Source organism: Mustela nivalis, assembly GCF_964662115.1.
Source record: "Mustela nivalis genome assembly, chromosome: 8".
Lineage (NCBI taxonomy): Eukaryota > Metazoa > Chordata > Mammalia > Carnivora > Mustelidae > Mustela > Mustela nivalis.
Window position 1 is genome coordinate 119,874,211 of NC_139027.1, and position 24,434 is coordinate 119,898,644.

Genomic DNA, 24,434 nt, shown 5'->3' on the forward strand with positions numbered 1-24,434 from the left:
GAGTATATCTTTGTCCTCCCTCTGGAGTCATTTTGCCTCTAGCAGGCTCGGGAACTAGACATCCAAGCCACATCTGGGTCATGGTTAGGCACCTCTGAGCCAATCTGGGCCATGCCCAAGCTATGTCTGGGCCATACAGGGACTATATATGGATAATGTCCAGGGTCATGGTTGCCTCCCTGGCTCCAGGAATAAGAAAGCCAACTGTGCCCTCCTACCTTCTGTGTCAGCCTCAACAGCATCTAAGGTGGGACAACCTCTTTGGTGGGGGATATGTTTTGTTGATCTAGATGGTGTGCTGTCTTGAGGGTTCTCAGAACAGGGTGACTCTGGAGGCAAATGAACTAGGCTTTGAGTTCTGGCTTGACCCCTCAGGGGTAGTTTGACCCCGGGATGTGGCTTCCCCTCTGTGGGTGTCCATTTCCTTCTCTATAAAATGGGGACAGTCATAGTCTTCATATTGGAGTAGGTCGGGGGGATGAGGATGAAGTGAGGGAGCAGGGTTCCTGGCACATGGGAGGTATCCAGACAATGTCATCTCTGGGTATGTCATTGTCCCTGTTGACACCTGGCCTTCAGGGTGGCGGGTCTTATCACTAAAGGCCCTTCCCACTTGGGCAGTGTTTGATGGCCATTGCCACCTGGCCTCCCTGATGCCAGCAGGTTCAGGACAAACAAAGGGCCCCTGTTCTCCAGACTCTGGGCCTGACCCAGTGTACAGAGCCCTTCAGTTACACAAGGGACCACAGAAAGGGACAGGTGGGTGTTTTAGGAAAAGGCACTGCAGGACATATATAGGTGTAAGAACAGATGACAGCCTGGGAATGCAGCCAAGAAGGAGTTTCTCCTATCTACAAGAGGGACAGGCCGAGAGGGACACAGAAGGGACAGGATAAGCCCTTGCACAAGGTGCTTACATAGGGTTGACAAACACTTTCAGGGCCAGGCCCCACGTAGCAGCTTCCCCAAGCATCTCCAACTCCCAGACACACTTTGCCATCGACATCCCCACACGTCACATTCCATTACTTTCCTTAGTCATGACTGAGTCTGGATTTGAACCCTCTCTCACCACAAAGATGAGAAAGCCAGTCTCCCCCTTGGTGGCAGTTCCCTTCTGGCTCCCTAGGGTTGTACGAGGATCTGAAGGGAAGGGGCACTTCCAGAAGCCTGGACGATGGGGCAGGGCCTCTAGTTTGGTTCCATCTAGTCCCAGGGCTGGGATCTCTGTCCCACCCCATGACCAACTGTTAGAGGCCAGTGGCTCCAATGCACGGCCAGATTGGGGCACTTCTCCAAAACAGCCCTGGCCCCCAGGTTCCAGGCACCCATGATCTCTTCCTAGAGGAGAGGCGTCCTGGAGGTTGGTGGAAAAATAACCTGTTTCCTCGCCCACTAGGTCAGGGGGCAAGTCCACACTGGCTCCCCCAGCGCCCCACAGGACGGAGCCCTCCGTGGAGTGGGGGGTGGAGGGTCACTTGCTTACTAACACACACTAATACAGGCTCCTTCCCTGCCTCTCTTTCCCCCTCTCCTGGCCTCTCCTGGGATCACTTCTCAGATCCGCCACCTGTAGGCCTTAGTTAACGCAGGGGTCCACACCGACACTGCCAGCTGCGCCCACTCACAATGGGGACACCAGGACACCCATGTAAGAGGACCTTCGCACACCAAATTTCCCTTCCCCTGGGTAGCCAGTCCCTTCTCTGGGACCTGATTTCAAATCCTACTTCTGCCACAGTGGACCAGCTGTGCGACCTTGAGCAAATCACTTAACCCCTAGAAGACCCAGTGTTCTCCTCTCTAAGATGAAAATTAAAATAAGTAGGGTTTTTTTAGAACCCTTCCTCTGGATCAGGCCCTATGCTGACATCTCTCTGAGTTACCTCCCTGAATCTTCACAAATAACGCAAAGACATCGGTGTATTTGTTATTACCACTTTACAGACATGAAAAGTGAGGCTTGGATGAAAAAGCAACTTGCCCACGGTTATACAGTTACTGAGTGACTGTGGGGATTTGAACCCAGGCCTGTCTGGCCACAGAGGCACAGCTCAGAACCATGTATGGAAAGGCCTGGCTCTACCACTCGCCTGCTCTCCACCACACACACACCCAACATACTCCCTTACTCGCTTAGGTTCTGAGACTGACACATCCTGTATTGGGAGCTTCCTTGGCTCTTTCCCAAGAGCTGAAGGCCCTGCCCCAGGCTCCATGGCTCTGATGTCATTCCTAAGGGAAAGGACCCACCCCCAAACCCACAGAGCCCCCACCCTCTTTCCCCCAGAGGTCTGTTGGCCCTGGACCCAGGGCCTGCCTCTCAGGCCTCAGTGATGAGCCCTTTCGGTTTTGGCCAGCAGCTCCTTGCCACCTGATGCCAAGAGGACCCCTTCCTCCACTGAAGAGCTCCTCCGAGCACAAACCCTGGCCCCACCCCGCTGGGCTTCAGAGCTCAGGTTATAAAAGTTGTGCCTTTCTGGAAGGCTGGAGACAGACCAGGGAGACTCCGGGCAATCCTGTGATTGGAGAGGTAAGGACAAGCAGGGCACTTCTCAAACGTTTCCTGAGCACCTACAAGAATGTGGTTTGGTGCACAGGTTCTTAGTAGTTCGAATCCAAGCGCCGCCACCTGTGTGACCTTGGGCGATTCGTCTTTCCTCTCTGAGCCTCAGTTTTGTCATCTGTAAATTGGACTTGCAATCCGTAATCCCAGACCATTGCGGTGGGGACTCACTGATGTGATGAAGCTTTACAACGTTCTTGGCACACTGCCTGCTCCCTAGAAAGCACTCAAGTGGAAATTGGGGCTGGTCGGGATGCCTTAAAGCAAGAGGGGAGAGCTGGAACATGGTGTGATGTACACAGGGCAGGAGGGAGGGAGACACCCGACATGGGTGAATTGACTGAGAAAAGTACCAAAATAGGGACCAACTAAACTCTGGTGGGGTGAATCGTGGGTGAATTTCAGTTCACCCTGGAAGCAAAATATGACTGTTTAATGCCACGAGAACCAACTTCCCATCCAAAACTTGCATATGAAAGCGAACAATTGCATTTTTTATTACCCAGCATAATCACTGTTCTGAGCTCCTATGACACCAAGCAACAAAAAACTAGATGCTACTAATTCAAGGCATTGCCAGGATTTTCTCAGGTACTTCAGAGTACACTTGGCCTTTGGGGCCCTCTTGTTCTTGCTCAGTGGCAGCGTTTACCCTCTGAGTAGCTGCCTCATGGGCACAGCATAGGGGTCAGGGGGGCTCCCCGGTGGGCCCTGCTGATGTTGGAGCCGTCTGTATCCCAGCTGGTCTCTGCCTTGAAGTCCCAGAGGCTGCATCTGCTGAGGCACAGCCTTGCCCACCCGGAGGGCCCCCTGCCTGTGGGCTCAGGGTCTTTTTTTTTTTTTTTTTTTAATTTGACAGAGAGAGAAATCACAAGTAAGCAAGAGGCAGGCAGAGAGAGAGGGAGAAGCAGGCTGCCCGCTGAACAGAGAGCCTGATGCAGGGCTCGATCCCAGGACCCTGAGATCATGACCTGAGCTGAAGGCAGAGCCACTGAGCCAGGTGCCCCTGGGCTCAGGGTCTTAACTATGTCCTTTGGCCACCTGGTCAGGGCTGAAGTTCAGCTGGTGAGAACCTGTACAAACATCCTGGTTGAAATATTGAAATATTTCCCTACTAGCTGGTAAAGAGCGGTGCCTTCAAGCCCCTTCCCCAGTGCCCACCCCAACCAGTCTAACACCTGCCCCGGGACCCTCATCCACTGTCCTCCGTCAAGATCAAGAAACGTCCACAGTCCAAAGGGAGTGCTGTATCTGCTGCCATCTCACAGGGTCGCGCAGCCGCAGTAACAGCTATGAGCACCCGGCTTGCTAAGCGCTCTGCACCTACTGTGGAATGCATTCCTCACTGCCACCATGTTCATCCCCATTTTACAGATGAGAACACTGAGGCACAGAGAGGTGGAGTAAGCTGCTCAGGGTCACGCGGTCAGGCAGTAACAGAGCCTGGATTTGAAAGCAATCCACACAATGCGGAAGGGCAGTCCAGGAGGAAGAACCTGAAAGCACTAGGGTGAGGTGGTGAGAAGTGCAGGTAGGGTTCAAGGACTAGCAGATCTGGAGCTAGAGGGAACAGCAAGGAGAGAGGAAAGCTGGAGAGAGGTTCTAGGGAAGGCAGAACTAGGAGACCCTAGACAATGGGTCCCTAGTGGGCATATGGAGGTGGCCACTGGGGTTCCCAGCTCTATTCCACAGGTCATGACTGAGAGGATGCTGCTGTTCTGGGGGTCACTGCTATGCTGGGGGCTGCTGCCCCAGGCTCAAGGGAAGGCCCAACATCTGCTCTACCTGCGAATCAGCAAGAATCAGCTGGAAACAGGTAAAATTTAAGCAGTGGGCTTTAGAAGGCAAGATCTCAGGGAAGGGAAGGGGTGGAAGATGGTGCCATCACCCTCCCCAAGGCTTCTCCTCTTCTGGCCTCCCCATCACCAGCAGCAGAATTTGCCTTCCTTCACCTAGACCTGACCTCATCTTTACACTACTCTAATCCCTAATGTGGCTCCCCAGTACCCTCAAGAGACGCTCCAAATTCCTCACCTTGGCATGCAAGGCCCTGTATCCCCGATCTCTTCCACTGCCACCTGGAGTGGAAGAGGCCGGGGATACAGGGCCTTGAATGACTTCCCAGTCTCCTTCCCTTCCTGTGATGTTTCTTCCATCTACAAGTCTCTTTCCCTACTTCCCAACGTGGCGAATTCTGACTCATCCTTTAAGGCAAAGCTCTCAAAGTCCCTCCCAGTTTTCCCAGGCAGGAGTCTCCTTCCTCTGAGCTCCCACAGCCCTTTGGTGAAGCCTCATCTATGGCACTGGCCTGATATTTTGTAGTTATCCTCTCTGTCTCTCTCCCTTTTGACCATGAGTTCCTTTGACCGATGCCCACCCACCTCCTACCCCATTCCCTGCAGCCTAACCCCAATGATCTTTCAGTTTAATAAATTCACCAGACTCATTACCACCTCAGGGCCTTTGTACATGCTGTTCCCCCTGCCTCATTTGCTCTCATCCCAGATCTTGCAATAATGGATTCCTCCACTTGACTCAGGTCAACTCAAATGCCTCCTCCTCAAAGAGGCTTTCCCTGACCACCCTATCAAAGGCAGACCTTCACCCCAGTTATCTTCCAACTCAACTCCATTTCATTTTCTTTGTAGCACTTACTTTCAAAAATTGCCTTGTTCACTTATCGGGATGCTGGGTAGTTGTCTGTCTCTCCCACCAGAATGTACACTCCTCACGGGCAGACTGCACACTGTTTCCATTCCCTGAACCCAAGAGAGAGTGTACACTTAATAAATACTTGCTGCTAAATGACCATACAAATTGCTGACTGAGCGGGTGCCAGGGGGCGTTTGTTGAATGACCGAATGAACGGTGAGCCCCACCTTGAGGAGAGGCTCATGTCCTCAGACATTTCAGACCTATTCTCGGAAAACCACATCCTGGACCGCATGGCCAGGATTCCTGTGACAGGGCCCACCAGTGAAGGTGTCACCATCCTGGACCACCTGCCCTTTGTAAAAGAAGGCCTCTCCAAGAAGAGCAGTGGGCTTGATCTGTCCCTGGTCGGGGACCTGCTCTCAGGGAAGAGCCTCCCATTGCTGACGGAGCTGCTCCAGGCTGGCGGGTGAGTCTGCAGAGGCTGACTCTGACCTTTCTTCCTGCTTCAGGCTCGGCCCTTTCCCTGAGCCACAACGTTCTCACATGTCAAGTGGATCCCTGGGCGGGTAGGAGGCCCGGTGGGGTTCCTGGGAGGTTCTCTGCAGTCTGGAAGGCACTCGGGCAAGTGCATCTTTCTTGTTCTAAATCTCTCCAAGCCACTTAAAATCATCCAAGGAACAAAGCAGAGTCTGGATCGGGGGTCTCAGGCTGGCGCCCCTCCAGACCTCCACACTCAGCCTCCACCTGGGTATTGCAAACTTGCGTGGTGCTTTTTAAATATTTTCATTTAAAAAAATTAAAAACATTTTAATGAATTGCCAATATGTAAAAATCAAAAGGGTTTGAATCAAAATCTAGGCTTTCTGATTGTAGAGTTTGTCAGAACTGCCGTAACAAAGTACCACGCAATAGGAATTCCTGAGGCTCACCCAACAGGGATTCATGGTGTCAGGGTTCTGAAGGCCGGAAGTCCAAGATCAAGGTGTGGGCACGGCTGCCTACACGCCTCTCTCCTGGTTTGGGGCGGTTTGCTGCCCATTCTAGTGGACAGCAGATGAATCACCAGCTTGTATCTCATGTTCAAAAAGTACTCTGGGTTCCTCTCAGCTAGGGGAGATGCTGGGAACCAACGTCACTGAAGGGAGTAGAAGGCTCTTGTCCTCCCCCCGGAATGCTCGGCCAGGCAGATGGTCCCTTAGCAGATGGCGGCAGGATCACCAGTCACCTTGCTTTCTCTGACTTTTGCCCACCTGCTTCCCTTTTGCAGAATGCATATACTTGAATTCAGGCAGGCTCAAGGGCTCAAGGCACATAGACAGCCCCTCTACAGTATTCCCCCCATTTTGTAGAGGGTGATACTGAGGCCGGAAGAAGGGAAGGGACTCAGCCCGCTCTTGAAGGCTTGGGCGCTGGAACTACAGTCCCATTGTTCTTCATCTGGGCTGGGGCTCAGAGATGGGGTTGTCCCAAAGCTGTTCCTACTCCTCCTGGGGTCTACCCTTATTCCAGCCAACCCAGACACATGCGATACAGAACTACAATGGCTTTACCAGGCTGTGCCAACACCCCCTGAACCCCTCTTGCAGGCTCGTCATAGAAGACATCAAAGGACCCGAGGTTACCCTGCGTATCCTGAGCGACAGCCTGCTGCAGGTCACTCTGCGAAGCAAACTGTACCTCTCGCTCCAGGAGTGAGTACACGGGGTACTTGGTCGCCCCCCTTCTCGGTGCCTGGCAGGCCCACCCTAGCGGCTATGACACAAGAGGCAGCTGTGCAGGGCCACCAAAGGCCTCCTGCCTCTGTCATGAGAAGGCTCATAATAATCTTTGCCATTGGGGCGTGTTTCAAAGTCATTTTTACTGACAGAAAAACGAGGGCGCAGAGTGGGAGAGGGACCTAGCCAGGACCACACAGTGAGGCATCAGTGTCCTCGGACTGCCCAGGCCAGAGAGCATGTGTCCCGCCTGAGGGACAGGCAGATGCAGTAGCCGGATGTTCTGAAGCGGGCGGCTGCAAGCTCACCTCAGAGCTCCGCACCCCGGGCCTCCGCTCCCGCTCACCAGCCAGGCAACTTGAACAAGGGCCTCTGTTTCCTGGGCCTCGGTTTCCTCATCTACCAAATGGGTATGATCCTCTGCCCTTGGCTGTAGTGAGCGTTCACTGCCGACCCAAGAACTCAAACCACAGCAGGCAACAGAGGGAGAGCTGCGGGTGGGGTCGGCACGTGAAACAAATCTTCGTAAATGCCCTTCAGGAGTATGTCCACCCCTGGTTTTCTTGTAAAAATGTGGCTTTCTTGGTCTAGCTTCCCTTTTTAATAGATAAGGGAACACAGAGAAATATTTCTCTCTTATCATCACCCTTGTAGTGATGGGCAGTAAAACCACAGCTTGGCCCTTGGCCTGGTGGGACTGGAGCACCATGAGCACCTGTGGCCCAGCTCAAGGTCACCATCAGCCCCACGTGATGGCCCCACTAAGGATGCGGGCTGGTGTTGGCAGCTCTCTCAGGTTTTCCCAGGCATGAGATCCGTATCTTTTTTTTTTTTAAGATTTTATTTATTTATTTGACAGACAGAGATCACAAGTAGGCAGAGAGGCAGGCAGAGAGAGAGGAAGGGAAGCAGGCTCCCTGCTGAGCAGAGAGCCCGATGTGGGACTCGATCCCAGGACCCTGAGATTATGACCTGAGCCAAAGGCAGAGGCTTAACCCACTGAGCCACCCAGCCGCCTGAGATCCGTATCCGCAGCTGCAGGTCACTAGCCTGAGACTTCCAGCCTCCGCCTGAGGCTGTGGCTTGGAGCCTGCCTGGACACACTGCCCCTACAGGGTACTACGGCTCAGAGTCCTCAAGAACATTCGCATTGGGGTACGGCTGGAACAGACAGGGAACAAGACCAAGGTGATGTTAGAGGAGTGCCACACCCCACCGGGATACCTAAGCATCAAGGTCCTGGAACAGTGAGTACCTGCCCACACCTGTGCTCCCATCGGGCAGGAGCGGGTGCCGGGACTTCCGGCACTGCCCCCGCTGCCCAGCCCTTCACTGGGTCTCACCGCAGGGGCTGCCTCTCCCCAGCCTCGTTTTCTGAGTGACCAAGGGCCTCAGGGACAGGGTCATCTCCGAGGCTGCAAGTGGCATACACCATCCATCAGCATTTCCTCTCTCGACATTGAATGTCATGGCTGAGAGTGGGCATCCACCCAGGTCAAGTCTCAGCTTGCCTGCTTCCTAATTCAGGGGCCCTGTACAAGCTGTTTGACTTCTAGAGCCTGTTTCCTCACGAGTAAAATGGAATTGCCTACCAAACTCAGCCAGCACGGCATGGCTGTGGGGAAAAAATGAGCTAATCCACGTGCTGAGACAACCTTAGCACAAAAACCACCTCCTCCAGGAAGCCTTCCATCACTCTCCCTCCTTGAAAACCCCAAAGACCTTTATCAGAGAGGAAATAAAGAGATGGAGGCAGAGAGGGTCTATCAGGAAGAAATAAAGAGGAAGAGGATGTCTTGGAGAGGGAGCAAGAAGGCATGAAGGAGACAAAACAGAAAAGGAAAGGGTAGGGGTGGGGGAGGAGAAGAGAGACACAGGAAGGAAGCAGCCACTCTAGAGTTTCCCTACTTCGCAAGCCCAGAAGCCCTGCCCTGGACTCCTGCATCTGGCCTCAGTTTCCCCTTCCATGGTGTCTCAGACTCCACCTGCCCTCCTCCACCACTAGGATGAACCCCTTCCTCGCAAACGCAGCTCTGGAGTTAGTGACAAGCATCCTGGATGAGGCATTGCCCTTCCTCCTGCAGAAGATAGTATGTTGTTTGTCCTCCTCTGCCTCACGGGGCCGCTCCCACACCCTGGGAGAGGGGTGTGACCCCGAGGGAGAGCACTTCGACCTGACAAGGACCCCGTCATGCCTTCCCTGCAGGTGTGCCCCTTGGCCACAACCCTACTCAACTCACTGCTGGAAGACCTGCTGCATGTCACTCTGCGTACGTAGCTCCTGGCCGAGGAAGCGGTTTATTTTCCATTCTCCTACTGTGTGCCAAGAATGATGCTCTAGGCTCTGAGAATATGACAGGAGACAAAACAAAGCCTACCCACAGGGAGCCTCCTTTCTAGTGGGGGCAAGAAAGGGCACTATGCCTTCTGACCTCGGCAAGTCATTTTCCCTGGGAGCCTCAGTCTCCCAATCTGTAAAATGGGACTAATGCTAGACCTCCAGAGCAGACTGCACTGCTGCAATAATACCTAGAACCAGGCACAAAGCTATTGCTCGATAAATGTTTGTTGTCCCAAGAAGCATAGATCTAGCCCACAAGCAACTTCAAGCTAAGCAGAGACGGAGAATAGATTTCTGCCTGCTTCGCTGCCTCCCCACACCCGTCCACCCTCCCCCAGGGGAAGCTGAGTCCTCGTTTCATTGCAGCCCCAGCCATCTCAGGGCCAGAAGACTTCCAGTACTATGTCACCACCACGGAGTTCACAGACGAGGCCATCCTGATGAATGTCCGGGTAGGCCAGTCCCACGGGCCAGAGCAGACCCCTCTGGGGACATCTGCTGGCCTTGGGGGGGATGACAGCCAAAAAAGGAAAGTAGGGCTTCTCTGGTTAGGAGACAGAGAAGGAGGGAGAAGGAAGGGGAGAGCTGGCAGGTGCCTGCCCTCGGGAGCCAGTACTGAGCCCAGAGAGTCCCACCTCAACCCTGGAGAGCAGGAGAGGCCACAGGGCTGAGTGTCCTGTGAGTGGGGATCAGGGTCCCACAAGAGGGCAGTTGGGACAGTTCAGGGCTACGGGATCATGCGTAACGCCCAGCTGGCAGGGACCCTTTAGATGGGGAAACCGAGGCCCAGAAAAGGGATGAGGCTGGCTGCCCAACTCCCGTTCACTGTTCCTTCCCCCTCCCCCATGGAATGGTCAGAGGTGGGTCAGGCAGACAGGAAGGATAGGAGAGGATAGGAAGGAGGCATTGTTAACAAAAGCACAGAGAAGGGAATGGGTCAGATAAGGAAGAAGCGAGGAGCGGGGGCTCGTGAGTTCAAAACCCAGCTCCCCCTCTTACCCTGTGTAGGACCTTGAGTAAGTCACTTTACCCCCTCTGGGCTTCTGTTTCCTCATCTGTCAAATGGGGACAGTTACAGTTCCCAACTCAAAGCACCCTTGTAAAGTTGAAATGAGATTGTGCATGTGTGTTTAGAACTGCCTAGCACATAGTGAGCCTTTGACATTGGTTACAGCTATAACCAGTTGTTGGCCAGAGAAGCTGTTCCCACTGAGTTTCTCCTTTGTGTTTCTGAAGCTTGTGACACCCTGCGGCCCCAGCCAGAGACCCCGAAGACCTGCCGGCCTGACCCCCCAACCCCTTCCAAAATTAGCCCGAGGCAGCATGGCAGACCTGGCTTTTGGGCTAGAAACCTACAATGACATCCTGTCCTGCCTCTACACCAGCAATGAGATCCGAGTGGACCCCCAGGACTCCAAAGTGAGTGCTTGAGAAAGAGGAATAACATAATTTTATTGCTTTACTTTTCACATGAAGAAACCAAGGCCCAGCTGGCAGAAGTGCCTTTCTGGGTGGACCTAGATAAGTCACTTCTCTCTGGACCTCCAGGGAGAACTCCTATTCAACCTTCAGAACCCAGCATAGAAGTCCCCCACTCTAGGAAGACTTCCTTGAACATCCAGGTGCATTGTTTTTCTCTTCATAACACTTATCCATTCATTCATGCCACAAAAATTTATTGAAAGCCAATATGTGCCAGGCCCTGTGCACCCAGGGTCCCTGCCATTACAGATCTCAAAATCAAGGGGGAGAAAAGAACCTGAACAAGGAAACAGCCAGATAAATAAAATAATTTAGCTTATTTATAATAAGACCAATGGATCAGCAAGTGACTAGTGGGGATGACAGGGCTGTCCTGGGTGCCACAGTCAGTGAAGACATCTCTGAGGAGGTGGCCTAAGTGGGGGCAAGGAGGCACAGAAGTCTGCAAGAAGAGCAAGTGCCCAGGGTCGATGAGGGGATCACATGAGGGAAAAATCCACAAATGTCACTGCTGCAAAGCCCATAGAAGCTCCTCACCACACCAAGTCTCTTCCCTGAAGTTAGTACCCTGCTGACCTCTCCAGCTCTGTCTCCTTACCCACTACACTCTAGACACACAGGCTGAGCTGTTACCCACCTCAGGGCCTTTGTACATGCTAGTTGCTCTGCCCAGAACATTATACCTGCCACTGTTGGTCTTCGTGCAAATGTCATCTCCTCAGAGAGCCCTTCCTTGACCACCACATTGAAACACTTAAGATAAGCCTTCCCCCTTTTCCCCTCCACTTCCTCTCTTTCTCTCTGTCCTTCTCCCTTCGAGACACTGATCCCACTGTGTATGTGTATGGATAGAGTTGTATATGCAGAGTCATGTGTATACACAGACACATGTGTACGTATATTGGGGTTTATTATTTAACTTTGTGTGTTCACTGTAGCTCCCGTTTTAAGGACAGGGACTACGGGTGGTAGAGTATGTCTACAGCACCCAGTGGGTGCCCCATAAACACTCAAATATGAAATCCCAAGATCCGTATCTAGAAGGGATCTAATTTGTTTTTTAAGATTTTATTTATTTATTTGATAGAGAGCACAAGTAAGCAGAGCAGCAAGCAGAGGGAGAGAGAAAAGCAGGCTCTTCTGCTGAGCAGGGAGCCCAATGCGGGGCTCAATCCCAGGACCCCAAGATCACGACCTGAGCCAAAGGCAGAGGCTTAACCGACTGAGCCACCCAGGCACCCCAGTATCTAAAGATTTGCTCCATTTTTTTTTTTTTTTAATGTAAGGAAACAAAGGCCCAGATAGGGAAAGTGACTTGCCCAAGGTGACCGAGCAGGTGAGATCAGGAATGGAGTCAGGTCTCCCCCTGCTATTCCCTCCTTCCCACACAGATAGGACAGCTCTGGAACAATTGTAAGTAAACACGGTAATTCCATTCTGCAGAAATTCTTACACCAGTGGGCAAGGGTATTTGTGCAACGGTGCTCTTTTAGGTTTCACTTCCTACCAGGTGAAGAATAAAGTTAACCTAGGTCTCCATTAATAACAAATTGGTGGGGCACCTGGGTAGCTCAGTGGGTTAAAGCCTCTGCCTTCGGCTCAGGTCATGATCCCAGGGTCCTGGGATCGAGCCCCACTTCAGGCTCTCTGCTCAGCAGGGAGCCTGCTTCCCTTCCTCTCTCTGCCTGCCTCTCTGCCTGCTTGTGATCCCAGTCTATCAAATTTAAAAAAAAAAAAAACTGGTAAAATGAGTCTGGTTATGGTCATATAAGGCAGAACACTATGCAGCTGCTAAAGAATGGGGTTGTTCTATATATACTGACCTTGAGAGAAAAAAAATAAGGTGCAGGACTACGTGGTTTGGAAGATCTCAACTGCGCATGCTTCCATGTGTGTAGAAAAGAGTCAGGAGGGGCGCCTGGGTGACTCAGTGGGTTAAAGCTTCTGCCTTCGACTCAGGTCATGATCTCAGGGTCCTGGGATCGAGCCCCGCATCGGGCTCTCTGCTCAGTGGGGAGCCTGCTTCCTCCTCTCTCTTTGCCTGCCTCTCTGCCTACTTGTGATCTCTGTCAAATAAATAAATAAATAAAATCTTTTTAAAAATTTTTTTAAAAAGATAAGAAAACAGTCAGGATATACACCAAAATGCCAACAGGAGTTACCCCCTGAAAATAGAATTTGGAGGAAAAGGGGAAGAGGTGTTGGGGTAGACCTTGTACTTTTTACTTTATACATTTTTTTACTGTTTTCTATCATGATTGGTGATTTTCAAAAACAGAAGGAGTATGGATAGATGGATAGAAATGTGGTAAAAGCCAAGAGAGGAAATGTTCTTTGAAGAATCTAGGTGATGAATATGCAAATGTTCCTCTAAAATTTTTTCAGCTTTGCTGCCTATGTGGCAATCTTCACAGTGAAATATTGGGGGGGGAGATCACTGAAACAATAAAATGTTAATATTTCCAGATAGATCATGGTGAGAAACCAAGTGAATGGCTCCTCCCAAGCTCACAGTGACTGACGTGCAGGTCATAGATTCATTTGGAAGCAATTATACCTGACTGAACCCCACAGACACCCCTACCCCCAAAGCTGCTCAGAACAGATTTACAGGATTCTAAATGCCACATTTTTGCCCTTTTTCCAGGCTGCCAAGCTCATTCAACTGTTGCCCCCGGGCGAGCGGGAGCCTGGGCCCCGGGTAGGTGTGTTGCCAGCTTCCTTCCCCTTCCAGGAGATCCCCACCAGGATCTCAGGGAAGAGTCTGGGATCGGGTCAGGGTTGGGCTCCCAAGCAAGCTCCATTTGGCCAGAGTTCCCTACTGTGGACTCTGAAATTCTCAGGCGCCATAAGGGTTAGAGGCATTGACTCAAGTAGGCACTTAGCTCATCGGCCCGGCCAGGTGGCTGGCACCATGACTCCGCTAGGGCGTACCTACTGAGGCCGACAGAGGTGCGCATGCGAGCAACAGTGAGCAGTGACTGTGTCCCAGGCCCCTTCACCTACAGCCACCTAAGCCCCAGACACCCTGCGCTTTATCCCATCTTCGTACGTCAGCAAACAGGCACAGCAAGGTGGCTTCAGTTGCCCAAGTTCATATTGCTGAGCAAGCGGCAGAACCAGGATTTGAAGTCAGTCCTGGACTCCACAATCCATGCTCAGTGTCCTCTCTCCAAAAGCTGTTAGAATATGAAACCACAATCCCAAAAGATAACCATAGCATCGCGAACTGCTGGGCTCCGTGCTAAGCACTCTCCACGACTGAATTCATCTAATCTCCACAACAACCTTATAAAAGAGGCACGATTGTCCTTATTTGACAAGTATGAGAACAGAGAGTTGAAGAAACTTGTCTCAGGCCACACAGCCTACAAGTGGTGGAGCGGGGGGTCTGGCCCCAACAATCTATGTTCTTACCTGCTACGCATGCCCAAGCAAAGGAGGATGCCATCTCACCTTAAGGGAGCGCAGGAAGGTTGAACTGAACTCCCCCAAGGTCATGTAGCAAGTTGCAGCAGAGCTAGAATACAAATTCGGAGACCCCGGCTCCAAAGACAATCCTGTTCCCATTCCTCCAAGCTGGGAATTAAGGAACTCCATCCTCTCTCCCTGTCTGCCCCTTTTCCGTTTTAACTTCATGCAGGCTTCTAAGCGGTCCAGAGCAAGTGTGAGAGTGACCCTCAGCGCCCCCAACCCTCCCACTGTCCACATTGATGATCACGCCGCCACCGTCACCCAGCCGGGCTCGCTGGTGCTGCTGGGGCCCGGCAACACCTCCTCTGTCTCCGTTTCCTGGGTGAGTAAGCCTCGAAATTCTTTGTTCCTGGGGGGTCTGGGTCCACATGGGGGCCCCTCGAGGGTCAGCTGACTGAGGCAGCAGCTGCCTTCATGCCAGGTCTTCTGCTCGTATTCCATCGGTCCGCACCCAAACAGCTGTGCCTGTCTCCAGCACATTAATGTGCTTGAGTCCCGGTGCCCCTGAGTGCAGCTCCCTGCGCCCCCCACGGACCTCCTTGGCAACTAAAGGGTTTTCCCTCCCACCCCCTTGCTGCAAGGCTCAGGGCCTCGCAGAGAGCTGTCAAGTCTTCTGATTCTTCCCTGGACATGGCTCCATCAGAAGCCCTCGTCCCCAAAGCCAGGAGAGAGATCAGAGAAACAGTTCAAGAGGGACTCAGCATGCCTGTGTTCTCTACTCTCTTCCTGGGGAAATACAGCTTTCCCCGAAGTCTCTACTTCTCCATTCTAAGCCCCTTAGGATCCCTACTTCCCAGTCCACAGACCTTGGGAAGTTCCCTCAGATACGAGGGCCTGGGGGTGGTTCCACCACAGGAGAGCCCCACAGCACCCAGTGTTCACAGGACCTTGGGGTCTCCCACGGGAGTTGGCATGACTCTGTGGTCAAGAGACTGGTCATCTCTGGGGTGCCTGGCTGGCTCAGTGGGAAGAGCGTGTGACTCTTATCTCGGGGTTGTGAGTTCAAGCCCCTTGCTGGGTGTAGAAATTACTTAAATAAATAAGTAAAAACCTAAAAATAAAGAAGAAGAAGAAGAAAAGAAAAGAAATTGGTTGTCTCTAATCAGCAGTGAGAAGTCCTATTTCTAGTCTATGAGGTGACCATGGGAATCACAGAGGCCCATAAACAACCCCCTCAAAACCAAGGCACCCTCCGGCTTCCAGCAACAGTGTTTCTACAGCTAAGTGCCTCATTGCAAAAGATTTTCTTTCTACTGGGCTGAGCCTCATACCCAGCTCCAGCCTGCCCTGTCCTGGAGCTCCCAGCATCACCAGTGCCCTCTCCCATGGCCACACCCACACAGGCACGGTCTGGACACACAGGACGAGCCGATGGTGCGGTGGGGAGAGCACCAGGTGACAGGGGCCAGCCCTCTCACAAGCATTCATGGGGGTCAGGGTGAAGGGAATCCCTCTCGCTGGAACATAAACTCCTCTCCTGTTCTCACCTGATTTCAACTCCCATAGAATCTCCTTTCGAAAGCCGTGTTTTCTTCGAGAAATCAGGAGTTAAAACTCCAGTTCACTCCAAACAGGTAATGTTGTTTGGTTTTGGATGTTCAGAAGAAATAAGAAGCGCTCTCGGTAGGAGAGTGGGGCGGGGGGGGGGGGGGGGGTTGGTCAGGGGTGCATTTCCGTGCCCGCTGTCAGCGCACAGAGCAGTGCACACAAGGTCAGGGGTGGGTGGTGCTATGACCAAGGCTCACTGAGCACAGCACCTCCAAGCAGCTGCCATGACCTGAAAGGGTGATCTCTTTTCTCTGCTAGCACCACAGTCACCCTGGGCCCTTACCCTGCCGGCCTTGCAAAGCAGGTGAGTCTCCCCTTACCTCTGGTCTCTCCGCGGTCCTGAAGGCCCCATCAGCAGGCCCGGAAAAAGGCCCTGAGTCACCGATGTAGGCAGTTGAAAGCCTCACTCACTTTCTATCATTGATCTCATCTTGCCCTGCTGTCCCCATACTCCGTGGGGTCAGGGGAGCCCCCAGAACTTAAACTTGTTCACTCCGCTCTTTCATACACTTAACAAACAACTACGGAGCAAACACCATGTGCCCAGGCTCGTCTTAGATACTGGGGATATGTCAGTGAACAAAACAAGGGACCCTTGTGGCACCCACACTCCAACAGGGTGAGGTCAGATCATGGACAATAAGCCCCATCAGGTGAACTATACATTGTATGGAAGCAGGTGCTGATGCTCTGAAAAAGTAGGAGGGATGGGGGATCGGGACGGCGGGTGCGGGTAATACTAAAAAGGAACGGCCTCACTGAGAAGGTAAGTGTTCGAGCAAAGACTGGGGGAGGTGACAGTGGGGGCATCAGGAAGAGGGAACCCAAGGCCCGAAGGCAAAGGTGTGCCTGATGGTTCAGGGGAACAGGAGGGGGCCAGGGTGGTTGGATCCGAGGGATTGAAGAGAGGTCAGAGGGTGGGCAGGACCTACTAGTGGGGTCCTGGTTCTTCTTGAGTGCAAAGAAAGTTGATGGAGGGTTCCGAGCATAGAAGGAGCCGACTGGAGGGGGCTGGCGTGGAGGCAGGGAGGCCATCGAGCAGGCTGGTGGGACAACACAGAGGCCTGATGGGGTTTGGACAAGATGGTGGCAGGTGGCAGTGGGGAGAGTGGCCACACTTGTTCTTGAGTCCACAGGTGGAACACAGGGTCTCTTCTCTCAGGGTTGGTTCTTGCTCCAACACTGAAAGCTTTTCACTGCCTCTGCCTGTCTGAGGGAGGCCCCCTAAAGTAACTCCCCCTTTTCCCCATCCTGGGAACCTTCCTCCACCCTCCGCTTGCACAGGACCGTGAACTCACATTCTAGCCCTTAATGGGGCAAGACTGCAAGATGGAAAAAAACAACAAAATGAAAGGGCTGAACAAGAACATGTACTGGGAAACACTTGAAAATTATCGGCCCTACTATATAAAATTATCAGCCCTGCTCTATCAGACCTTGCTCTGGCCTTACTTGCTTGCTTAGGATCCCAGACCTGAAAAGTCCTAAATATTATCTTCCCAGATCAGGGATCCCTTCTGTGACATCATCAGAGGGCAGTCATCCATACCAGGGCTGCTGGGTATGGTTGCACTGGTCGTGCACTGTACAAGACACCCACACCATAGATAATACAGGTACAAATGTGTTTATAAAAGTCTCCCAAATGTCTTAAAGAAAGGGAATCTTTTCAATCTGTATAAATGAGTTGGGGCAGCCCTGATCAATCTCTTGAACTTCTTAAACATCCCAGGTAACAGGAGGCTTACTATCTCAATGAGAAAATTACTGTCCCATTATCAGACAGGTCTCAGCATTAGAGAGCTCCTCCTTGGACTGACCCAGAGTTGGTCCCTGTGAAGCTCTGGTCCCACGGTTTCCTCTGGCCCAAACTATTTGCTCTCCCCTGGAGTATCCCACAGAGTTATGAAGATGGTCCCTGTGACCAGGGTGAGGGCAACTCTTTTTCAGGCCCTTTAACTTTCCCCAGGCCTTTCACTATTTGGTCATCTGGTTCCAAAGCCCTTTGAAAAAGTAGTCCTGGGGACTACTGATCTCCTGTGGGCACCTGTACAGTGGAGACACCTGATTCCCGTAGTCAGAATCTGCTAACCCAGCCGAAGTGACCTTCCTGTTCCTTTTTCATCTGTTATAGGAAAAACGTATGGAGGCCCTTCTCTTAGAGCTTCTGAACAGGCTATTCTTGCCCCATCACAATGGTGAGCCCCTGTGTTTCTCCTCGTGCCCATAGACCAGAAGTTGGGAGCATCAACTGTGTCCAAAGCTCTGGACAGCTGGCTTCTGCCTGGTCCCCCAGAGTCGGTTAAGAATGGCCTCCGGGCAAGGCAGATGGAGGCAGGGGAGAGATGGAAGTTTGGGATGTGGCAGATGGGAGGGTGGGAAGGGGCCCTGGGTGCCCTCCTGTTCTCTTTGCCCAGGCAGCTGGTGTGGGCAGGAGCTCAGAAGTGGGATGAGTGACCAGGAAGGGCTTCTTAGGGGGGTGGGGCTAGCATTGTGGCACGTGAGAACCAGAGGGGTCCTTCGAGACGGTGGAGCCCACTGCCCAGAGCTCCAGGCTTGCAGGGTCCAGGGAGATACCACTCACAAAGGAAGCTACCCGGGCAGGGCCAATGGCAAATGGGCCGTGCCCTGGGTGGGTGGCTGACACAAAGCTCAGTCAAAAGCTGGCAGCAGGGGGGATCTTTTGTATTTCGAGAGATGCTTCAAACCTGGATTTTTTGAGACATGACACCTAAGTTTAGGTCTCAGCAACAAAATCAAGCTTTTCCAACACAGCACTCAGTCTGGGCTCCCTCAGAAGCAGACCCTGAGATAACAGAGTGCAGGCAGACTTTGGGGGAGGTGACCCCAGGAAGTGGGAGGAGTGTGGAAAGTGGGTTCTAGGGGAGTGTGGAGCCCAGCCCGGCTCCTCTGCAGCACAGAACCCACTGCCCTCCCTCCCCCGACACCGCCCACCTACTCACATGATTCTTTGGTCAGCCCCTCTGTCCTTAAAGGAATGGTAAGCTGCCTGAGGGCAGGGACCCCGTGTTTGCTTTCCATTGTGTCCCCCACACCCTGTCCAGTGCCTCCCACCCAGGACACACTTAGGAAGCACACGCAGGAAGTCTGGCAGAGCTGAGCCCAGCATCAGGCTCTCTGCTTCCCCTACAGGGCACCCCTCTGTGCTCCAGCTTGAGGGCTCCTGTTAGGATGGCAGATGAGGCTAGAGGAGCAGGCAGGAGCTCAAATGCTGGTCAGGGTGAAGGGTCTGGCATCATTCCATGGCCCACGTGGCCAGGGAATGTTCTGGGCATAAAGTAAGTAAATCTGTGTTCAAGAAGGGGGACAAATTGGAAGTGGGGAAGAGTGGTAATGGAAGGTCTAGCAAGGCAGCCAGCGAGTTCAGGTGGGCAAGGATGCCACCCCACCTGGCCAGTGACTTCCACAGGCAGCTCATTCAGTAAGTGTATCTTAAATCCCGGACCACATAGAGCTATGGCGAGGAACAAGAGATGGCCCAGGAGCTAGGTCTCGTTCAAGAAGCCTAGATAGTCTTGCAGGGTCTGAACACCTAGGTCAGGGGGTTCCTTTCACACTGGGGTCCTGTCCATAGCTCCCCAATAAGGGAAAAAGAAGCAGGGCCAAAGCCACTGGGGAAATACAGGAGGACTGCCTGTAAGAAGCAGCCAAAGAGTAAGAAAACTGGGAGGAGAGAGATTCACAGAAGCCTGTGCTGCAGTCAGCGTCATTTGGTCCCAACACAGAGAGAAGATTGCAATGAGGAGGGGTCCAGAGGCTGGGAGCTGGGAGGCTGGCGACAGGGCCTCTGCAGATCAGAGTCCAGATGGGAGACCAGAGGCACATGTCCCTCTACCTCCGTCCTGCCCTTCACCTAACTGGGCCAGGATGCACAGGGATATGAGACCCTCCCTTGAGCCCGGAATGATGGTAGGAGCCAGGGCAAGATACGCACTGGTCAGCGCCAAGGTCGGGGCAGGAGCGGCCCATGCCAGGCCCTCAAAGTCAAATCTCAGAAACTCAGTTTGCCCAAAACCAATTCTCCAAGTTTACCACTTACCAACTTAACAAAAACTTACTCCAAGGACTACCTTTCATGTATTTGGTAAATGAGTATATTCATGAATATTTTCCTGGATACATTTTAATGGATATTTTCTTATTATATAACCAAATTCCTAGTGTTTTAAGGTTGATTTTTCAGTTTATAGTGACTGTGTCTAAACTTTTTTTCTGAGATGTTTTCTGTCTCCGTTAACATTCTAAAATTTCTAGGAGCATAAACATTGTTTCAGAAGTTTTATGCAATTAAATGAGGAGAATGAAATTCATTAATAGCTTCCCAAGATGCCTTCAACAAACTGAACATTCCTTAAAATTATGCTAAGAAGAATATCTTCATAAGAATGTGTTCATAGTTACTGAATATATTCAAGAAGAAATTCCCTCAAGATAGGTTTTTAATAAATGGGTAGTGTAGCTGTTTAGAGACCTGGTTTTCTGGAGTGGGGTTGCCTGATAGGGGACACTGTGCCCTGGGGAAGGGGAAGAGAAAGGGACCATGCCAAGTCCTTTCCCTGTTCTGGACAGTGCAGCAGACAGGGGTCGGCTGGCGTGGCCTTCCCCTGTGCTCACCAGGGCACTGAGCTTCCCTCCCCACACCTTTCACAGAGCTGCTCAGAGAACAAAACCTCCCGCTGCCCAACATCAAGGGCCTCTCCTTTGACCAGGCCCAAGTGGAGACCTCCGAGGTAAATGCCAAGAAAAAGAGTGTCCTGAGACCCGCCGGGGAGGTCGGAGCTAGAAGGGTCTTGGGGTCCTGCAGGTGCCTTGTCCCCATCCTGCGAGGGCAGAAGCTGAGGCTCGGGCCAAGGAGAGCCTCATGTCTATGTGGCAAGCCCTTTACCTCCCTCGTCTTACCATCTCATAGGCATCCTGGATGTGAAACCCCATTTACAGATGAGCAAACTGAGGCTCCACAGGGCTCCATGAATCCCTCAGGGATCCAGGCCCCAGGCTCACGGACAGCTTCAGACCCACACACAGGTCGTCTTCACAATGAGCTGCATGAAGTTGATGTTATTATTTCGCCCAGTTTACAAAAGAGGGAACTAAGGCACAGAGAGGCAGAGACACTTGCCCAGGACAACAGAGCCAGGGTTCCAACTGGGGTTTATCCAACTTCAAAGCCTTTACCCTTAGCCAGGTCCACCCACTTCCCTAGAATTCAGGTGTCCTGACCCCCAAAACAGGGCTGTTGCATCTGGCCCCTGCTTTCTGTGAACGGCCAGAGGAACCAGGCCGGCACTAGGCTGGCTAATTGCCCAGGAGGAAGATGAGGCCCAAGAGCAGAGGGCCAAGGTAACCAGCAGAGGAAACACAGAGTGGCTGCCAAGGGAAAGCGCCAGCTCTGAATCTGCCCCTAGAGTCACCCCACCTCCTTGGCCTTCATCCCACCCCTCTGTGCGGTGAATCTAAGAGACAGATGGGGTTGGTGGGAAGGGGCAGAGCTCAGAGATGCCCTTCATTTCCCCCTTCCCCAGATTCCCACTCTTAAACAGCAGTGCTGAAAGGGCTCTGGGGGCAGGGCAGAGAGAGAATCAGACAGAACCTTCCATCTGGGTGACATCGGGCAAACCACCACCCCTCCCCCGGCCTGTTGTCCCTGTCTATAAAATCAAGATACAAAGACATAAGGTGGAGGAAAGGGTTCCCCCTCAGAAGCACAAGGAACTGCTAGGACCACTGATTTCACCCCACCCGACTCTGATCCACCATCCCAGACATAAGGTTTGAGTTTTAGGACCCTCTGCTCATGCCCCAGTTCTGGACCCAGGATGCCTGGTTCCCAGTCCTGACATTTGGGAGACACTAGAAATCTGGCTTCAGGAACCAGAAGTTAGGGCGCAGGAGGCGGGAGGAGGCAGCAGCAGTTTGTCTCATAAAATCCCAGCTCCTGGCCTGTGCTACTCACCACCTACCCACCTCCCACCCGCCCCACCCCCACCCCCACCATCCTCAGACCCCTCCCCCAGATCCCTACTCTGGAACCCACCCTGACCTTGACCCTGACCCTGGCAGGGAGGGGTCATCCCAGGATGACCCTAGGTTGGGGCTAGAAGAGCTACTACAGGTAATACAGGGGCTGGAGCTATCCAGGAATGATGCCACAGCTCCTGGCAAGGTGGGCCAGGAATGGCATTGTTCTGAATGCCAAAAAGTGCAAAGTCAGGACACAGCTCCTCAGCTCTCTCATAATCTGACCTATAGAGGCAATAGCTCGTAGGCTCACCCACTGATTCATTTCTAGGCTGCCTCGCACTGTTGTGGCAGTTACATATTACAGAACTCTAAGATGCACCACTCATACTGTGGTACACAAACCACATCACCTGGAGTTGGGCAGTGCACTATCTGCACAACCTTATATGGCTGCTCTGATCACTCCCTCATTCATTCACTGTCACTAATTTATTTATTCTATTAATACATATCACTGATTGCACTATGCCTGGCCATGTGCTAAGTAATGCTGGGAGTTAGATCCAGTCTCTGAAACCCTCAAGAGCTCCCCCTTTGGTGGAAAAACAGGTAGAGGAGCAGATGGATTCCAACAGCATAGTCTGGACATTGTGGGTGGGAGCAGGTGGAAGGCTCTAGCTGGATGAGAGACCTACCTCAGGGTAACCCTAGCAGGACAAACCCCAACGCATCAGAAACATTAGAGGACTATAGCTAGATAGGTATTTAGGAAGAGCTCCAAGGACTGACCTGTTCCTTCCTTCACAAACACTCCCAAGACCCTTCCTCCCCTCCCATCTATCCCCTGTCCAGTCTGCCCCTGACTCTGCCGTCTTGCCAACAGGGGAAGTTGTAATCTTAGGACATTTACAACCCCTCTCAAGATGTCTTGAGCCACCTCAGGGAGAGCTGGTTTAATGGGCAGTGAGGACAGATAGAGCATGTCTACCTGCTTCTATCCACAGGGTTATGTGCTACTGACTATTCCAGAGGAATAGCCGGTTCTCACTGAAGGCCTGTCCCTCCCCTCAGCCACACATGCTCTGGATCCTTGAGAGGCTGAGGATGGCTACAGTCACAGTGGAAAATCTCAGTCGCAATAAAGATGATTTTTGCTGGCGAAGGAGTCTGGTTCTGAGTGTGCTAAGGGATTCTGGGAGGTGGTGAGGCTACCCTGAAGTGCTCCTGTGTTCCCCTGGCCCCTGAGAGAGATATTCTGAATTCTGTCTTCAGTGTCTCAGGGAAAGGAGGCTCCTCGGAAAACAGAGGAAGAACCTGACCTTCAAGAGCCCATGGCCTAAGAAGCAGGAAAGGTTCCTGCTCAAGAGGAAGGAAGAGGAGGGGGTGCTTCGGGAGCCCAGAGATATGTGGGAGGGCCCAAGCGCAGAGGAAAGGGGTTATGGGAAACTGCCAGACCCCTAAGGGTGGAGCCAGGTCCAGGTGGAGGATTATGATACGGCCACACCACAGAGGTGTGACAGGCAGGACAGTGACCGTCATGTGCCCAAGAGCAGTGCCATCAAGGGAGAGAGTGATAAGTCCCCCTCCCCACCCACATCCAGCCCCATGTGGCCCCGGCAGGGCAGGGCAGTGAGCAGAGAAAACCCGGCTCCGAGAGAGCTACACATTCAGAAATGTCAGTAGCTCCATGGCTGCCAAGGGCGGTAAAGCAGGTAGATGCCCCCTCTCACACCTGGGCATCTGCCAAAGTCCACAGCGAGTTAGGCCTGGCCCCCAGAAAAAGGCAGATGAAAGGAAACTTTGGTTTGTGATAAAATCCCCATCACGGGCAGGATGGAGGCTCATAATAGTCTCTGTTTCAGGAGTGAAGAGGGGTCAGCAGCCGGTAACCCCAGCTCATCTCTGGAAACTGGTGGGCCTGTGGGGAGGCCCTCCCGGTGGCTGGTTCTTCACCCACCATCCGCAGCAGGTGGTGCCCTGCGTGGATCTGGTGCAAGGGTCCCTGGCCTGCAGTCAGAGGCTGCAGCCCGGAGCAAACACTGCTGTGGGTTCTCTGCTTGATCCCCTGACCTGTTCTACAAATATGAACCACGAGCCTGGCCATGAAGGAAATAAGTCCCCTACAAGCAGCCCGCAGAGAAGTCCCTGGGCGAGAGGAGGGGGCTACCCTGCACTTCGGCCTTGCCGTCTCCCAGCCCTTGGTGCGTCTGTGATACACTAAGATCGGGTGAAGAGCTGAATCCTAAACCCAGAATTTTCCCACTAGGGGACTAGTGGTGAGCACACGGCCTGGTGCACGGTAGCTCCATCGTAAGCACAAAACAATGGAATGAAGACAACCTCAGGACCTTGAAGAAAGCAGGGATGGCCCTGGCCTGCTCCTCAGCAGGAGTGAGCTATCCAGCCATGAGAGGGCCTGCCTATCAAGGAAACGCCTCCATTTCCCCCCCTGTGGGACAATTTATTGACAAGTGCATCTCACTTTACAGTCTAGGCATGGATACCTGCACGGATAGTGCAGGCACGGCACTGACATGTCCATCAGATTCTACAATAACACTGAGTGGAACGTGAGGGGCTGTGCAATGACCTCCATTTGCCCAGGCAGGGTTGCCCACACCCCTTCTGGTGCCGGAAGTCAGGACACGCGCTCCAAAGACCACCGTCCTCC

The 24,434-nt window shown here is 52.7% G+C and overlaps 1 protein-coding gene across 6 annotated transcripts; it reads left to right on the forward strand.

Moving 5' to 3' along the window:
- The first annotated feature begins 2,296 nt into the window (after positions 1-2,296).
- Positions 2,297-22,925, forward strand: LOC309872209 (uncharacterized protein). 6 transcript variants are annotated; one of them, XM_082745999.1, is made up of 16 exons: positions 2,297-2,533; positions 4,246-4,382; positions 5,471-5,687; positions 6,808-6,912; positions 8,052-8,183; positions 8,942-9,026; positions 9,143-9,206; positions 9,644-9,729; positions 10,514-10,696; positions 13,407-13,460; positions 14,403-14,555; positions 15,740-15,807; positions 16,040-16,085; positions 17,916-17,979; positions 20,453-20,532; positions 22,768-22,925. In XM_082745999.1, the coding sequence occupies exons 2-16, from the start codon at positions 4,262-4,264 to the stop codon at positions 22,798-22,800; spliced, it is 1,491 nt and encodes a 496-aa protein (XP_082602125.1). In that variant the 5' UTR covers positions 2,297-2,533; positions 4,246-4,261; the 3' UTR covers positions 22,801-22,925. The 6 variants fall into 6 exon arrangements, with proteins under 6 accessions (XP_082602125.1, XP_082602126.1, XP_082602127.1 ...); XM_082745996.1 differs by having other exon boundaries at positions 2,300-2,533; positions 4,259-4,382; XM_082745998.1 differs by having other exon boundaries at positions 2,386-2,533; positions 4,213-4,382.
- The last annotated feature ends 1,509 nt before the right edge of the window (positions 22,926-24,434 follow it).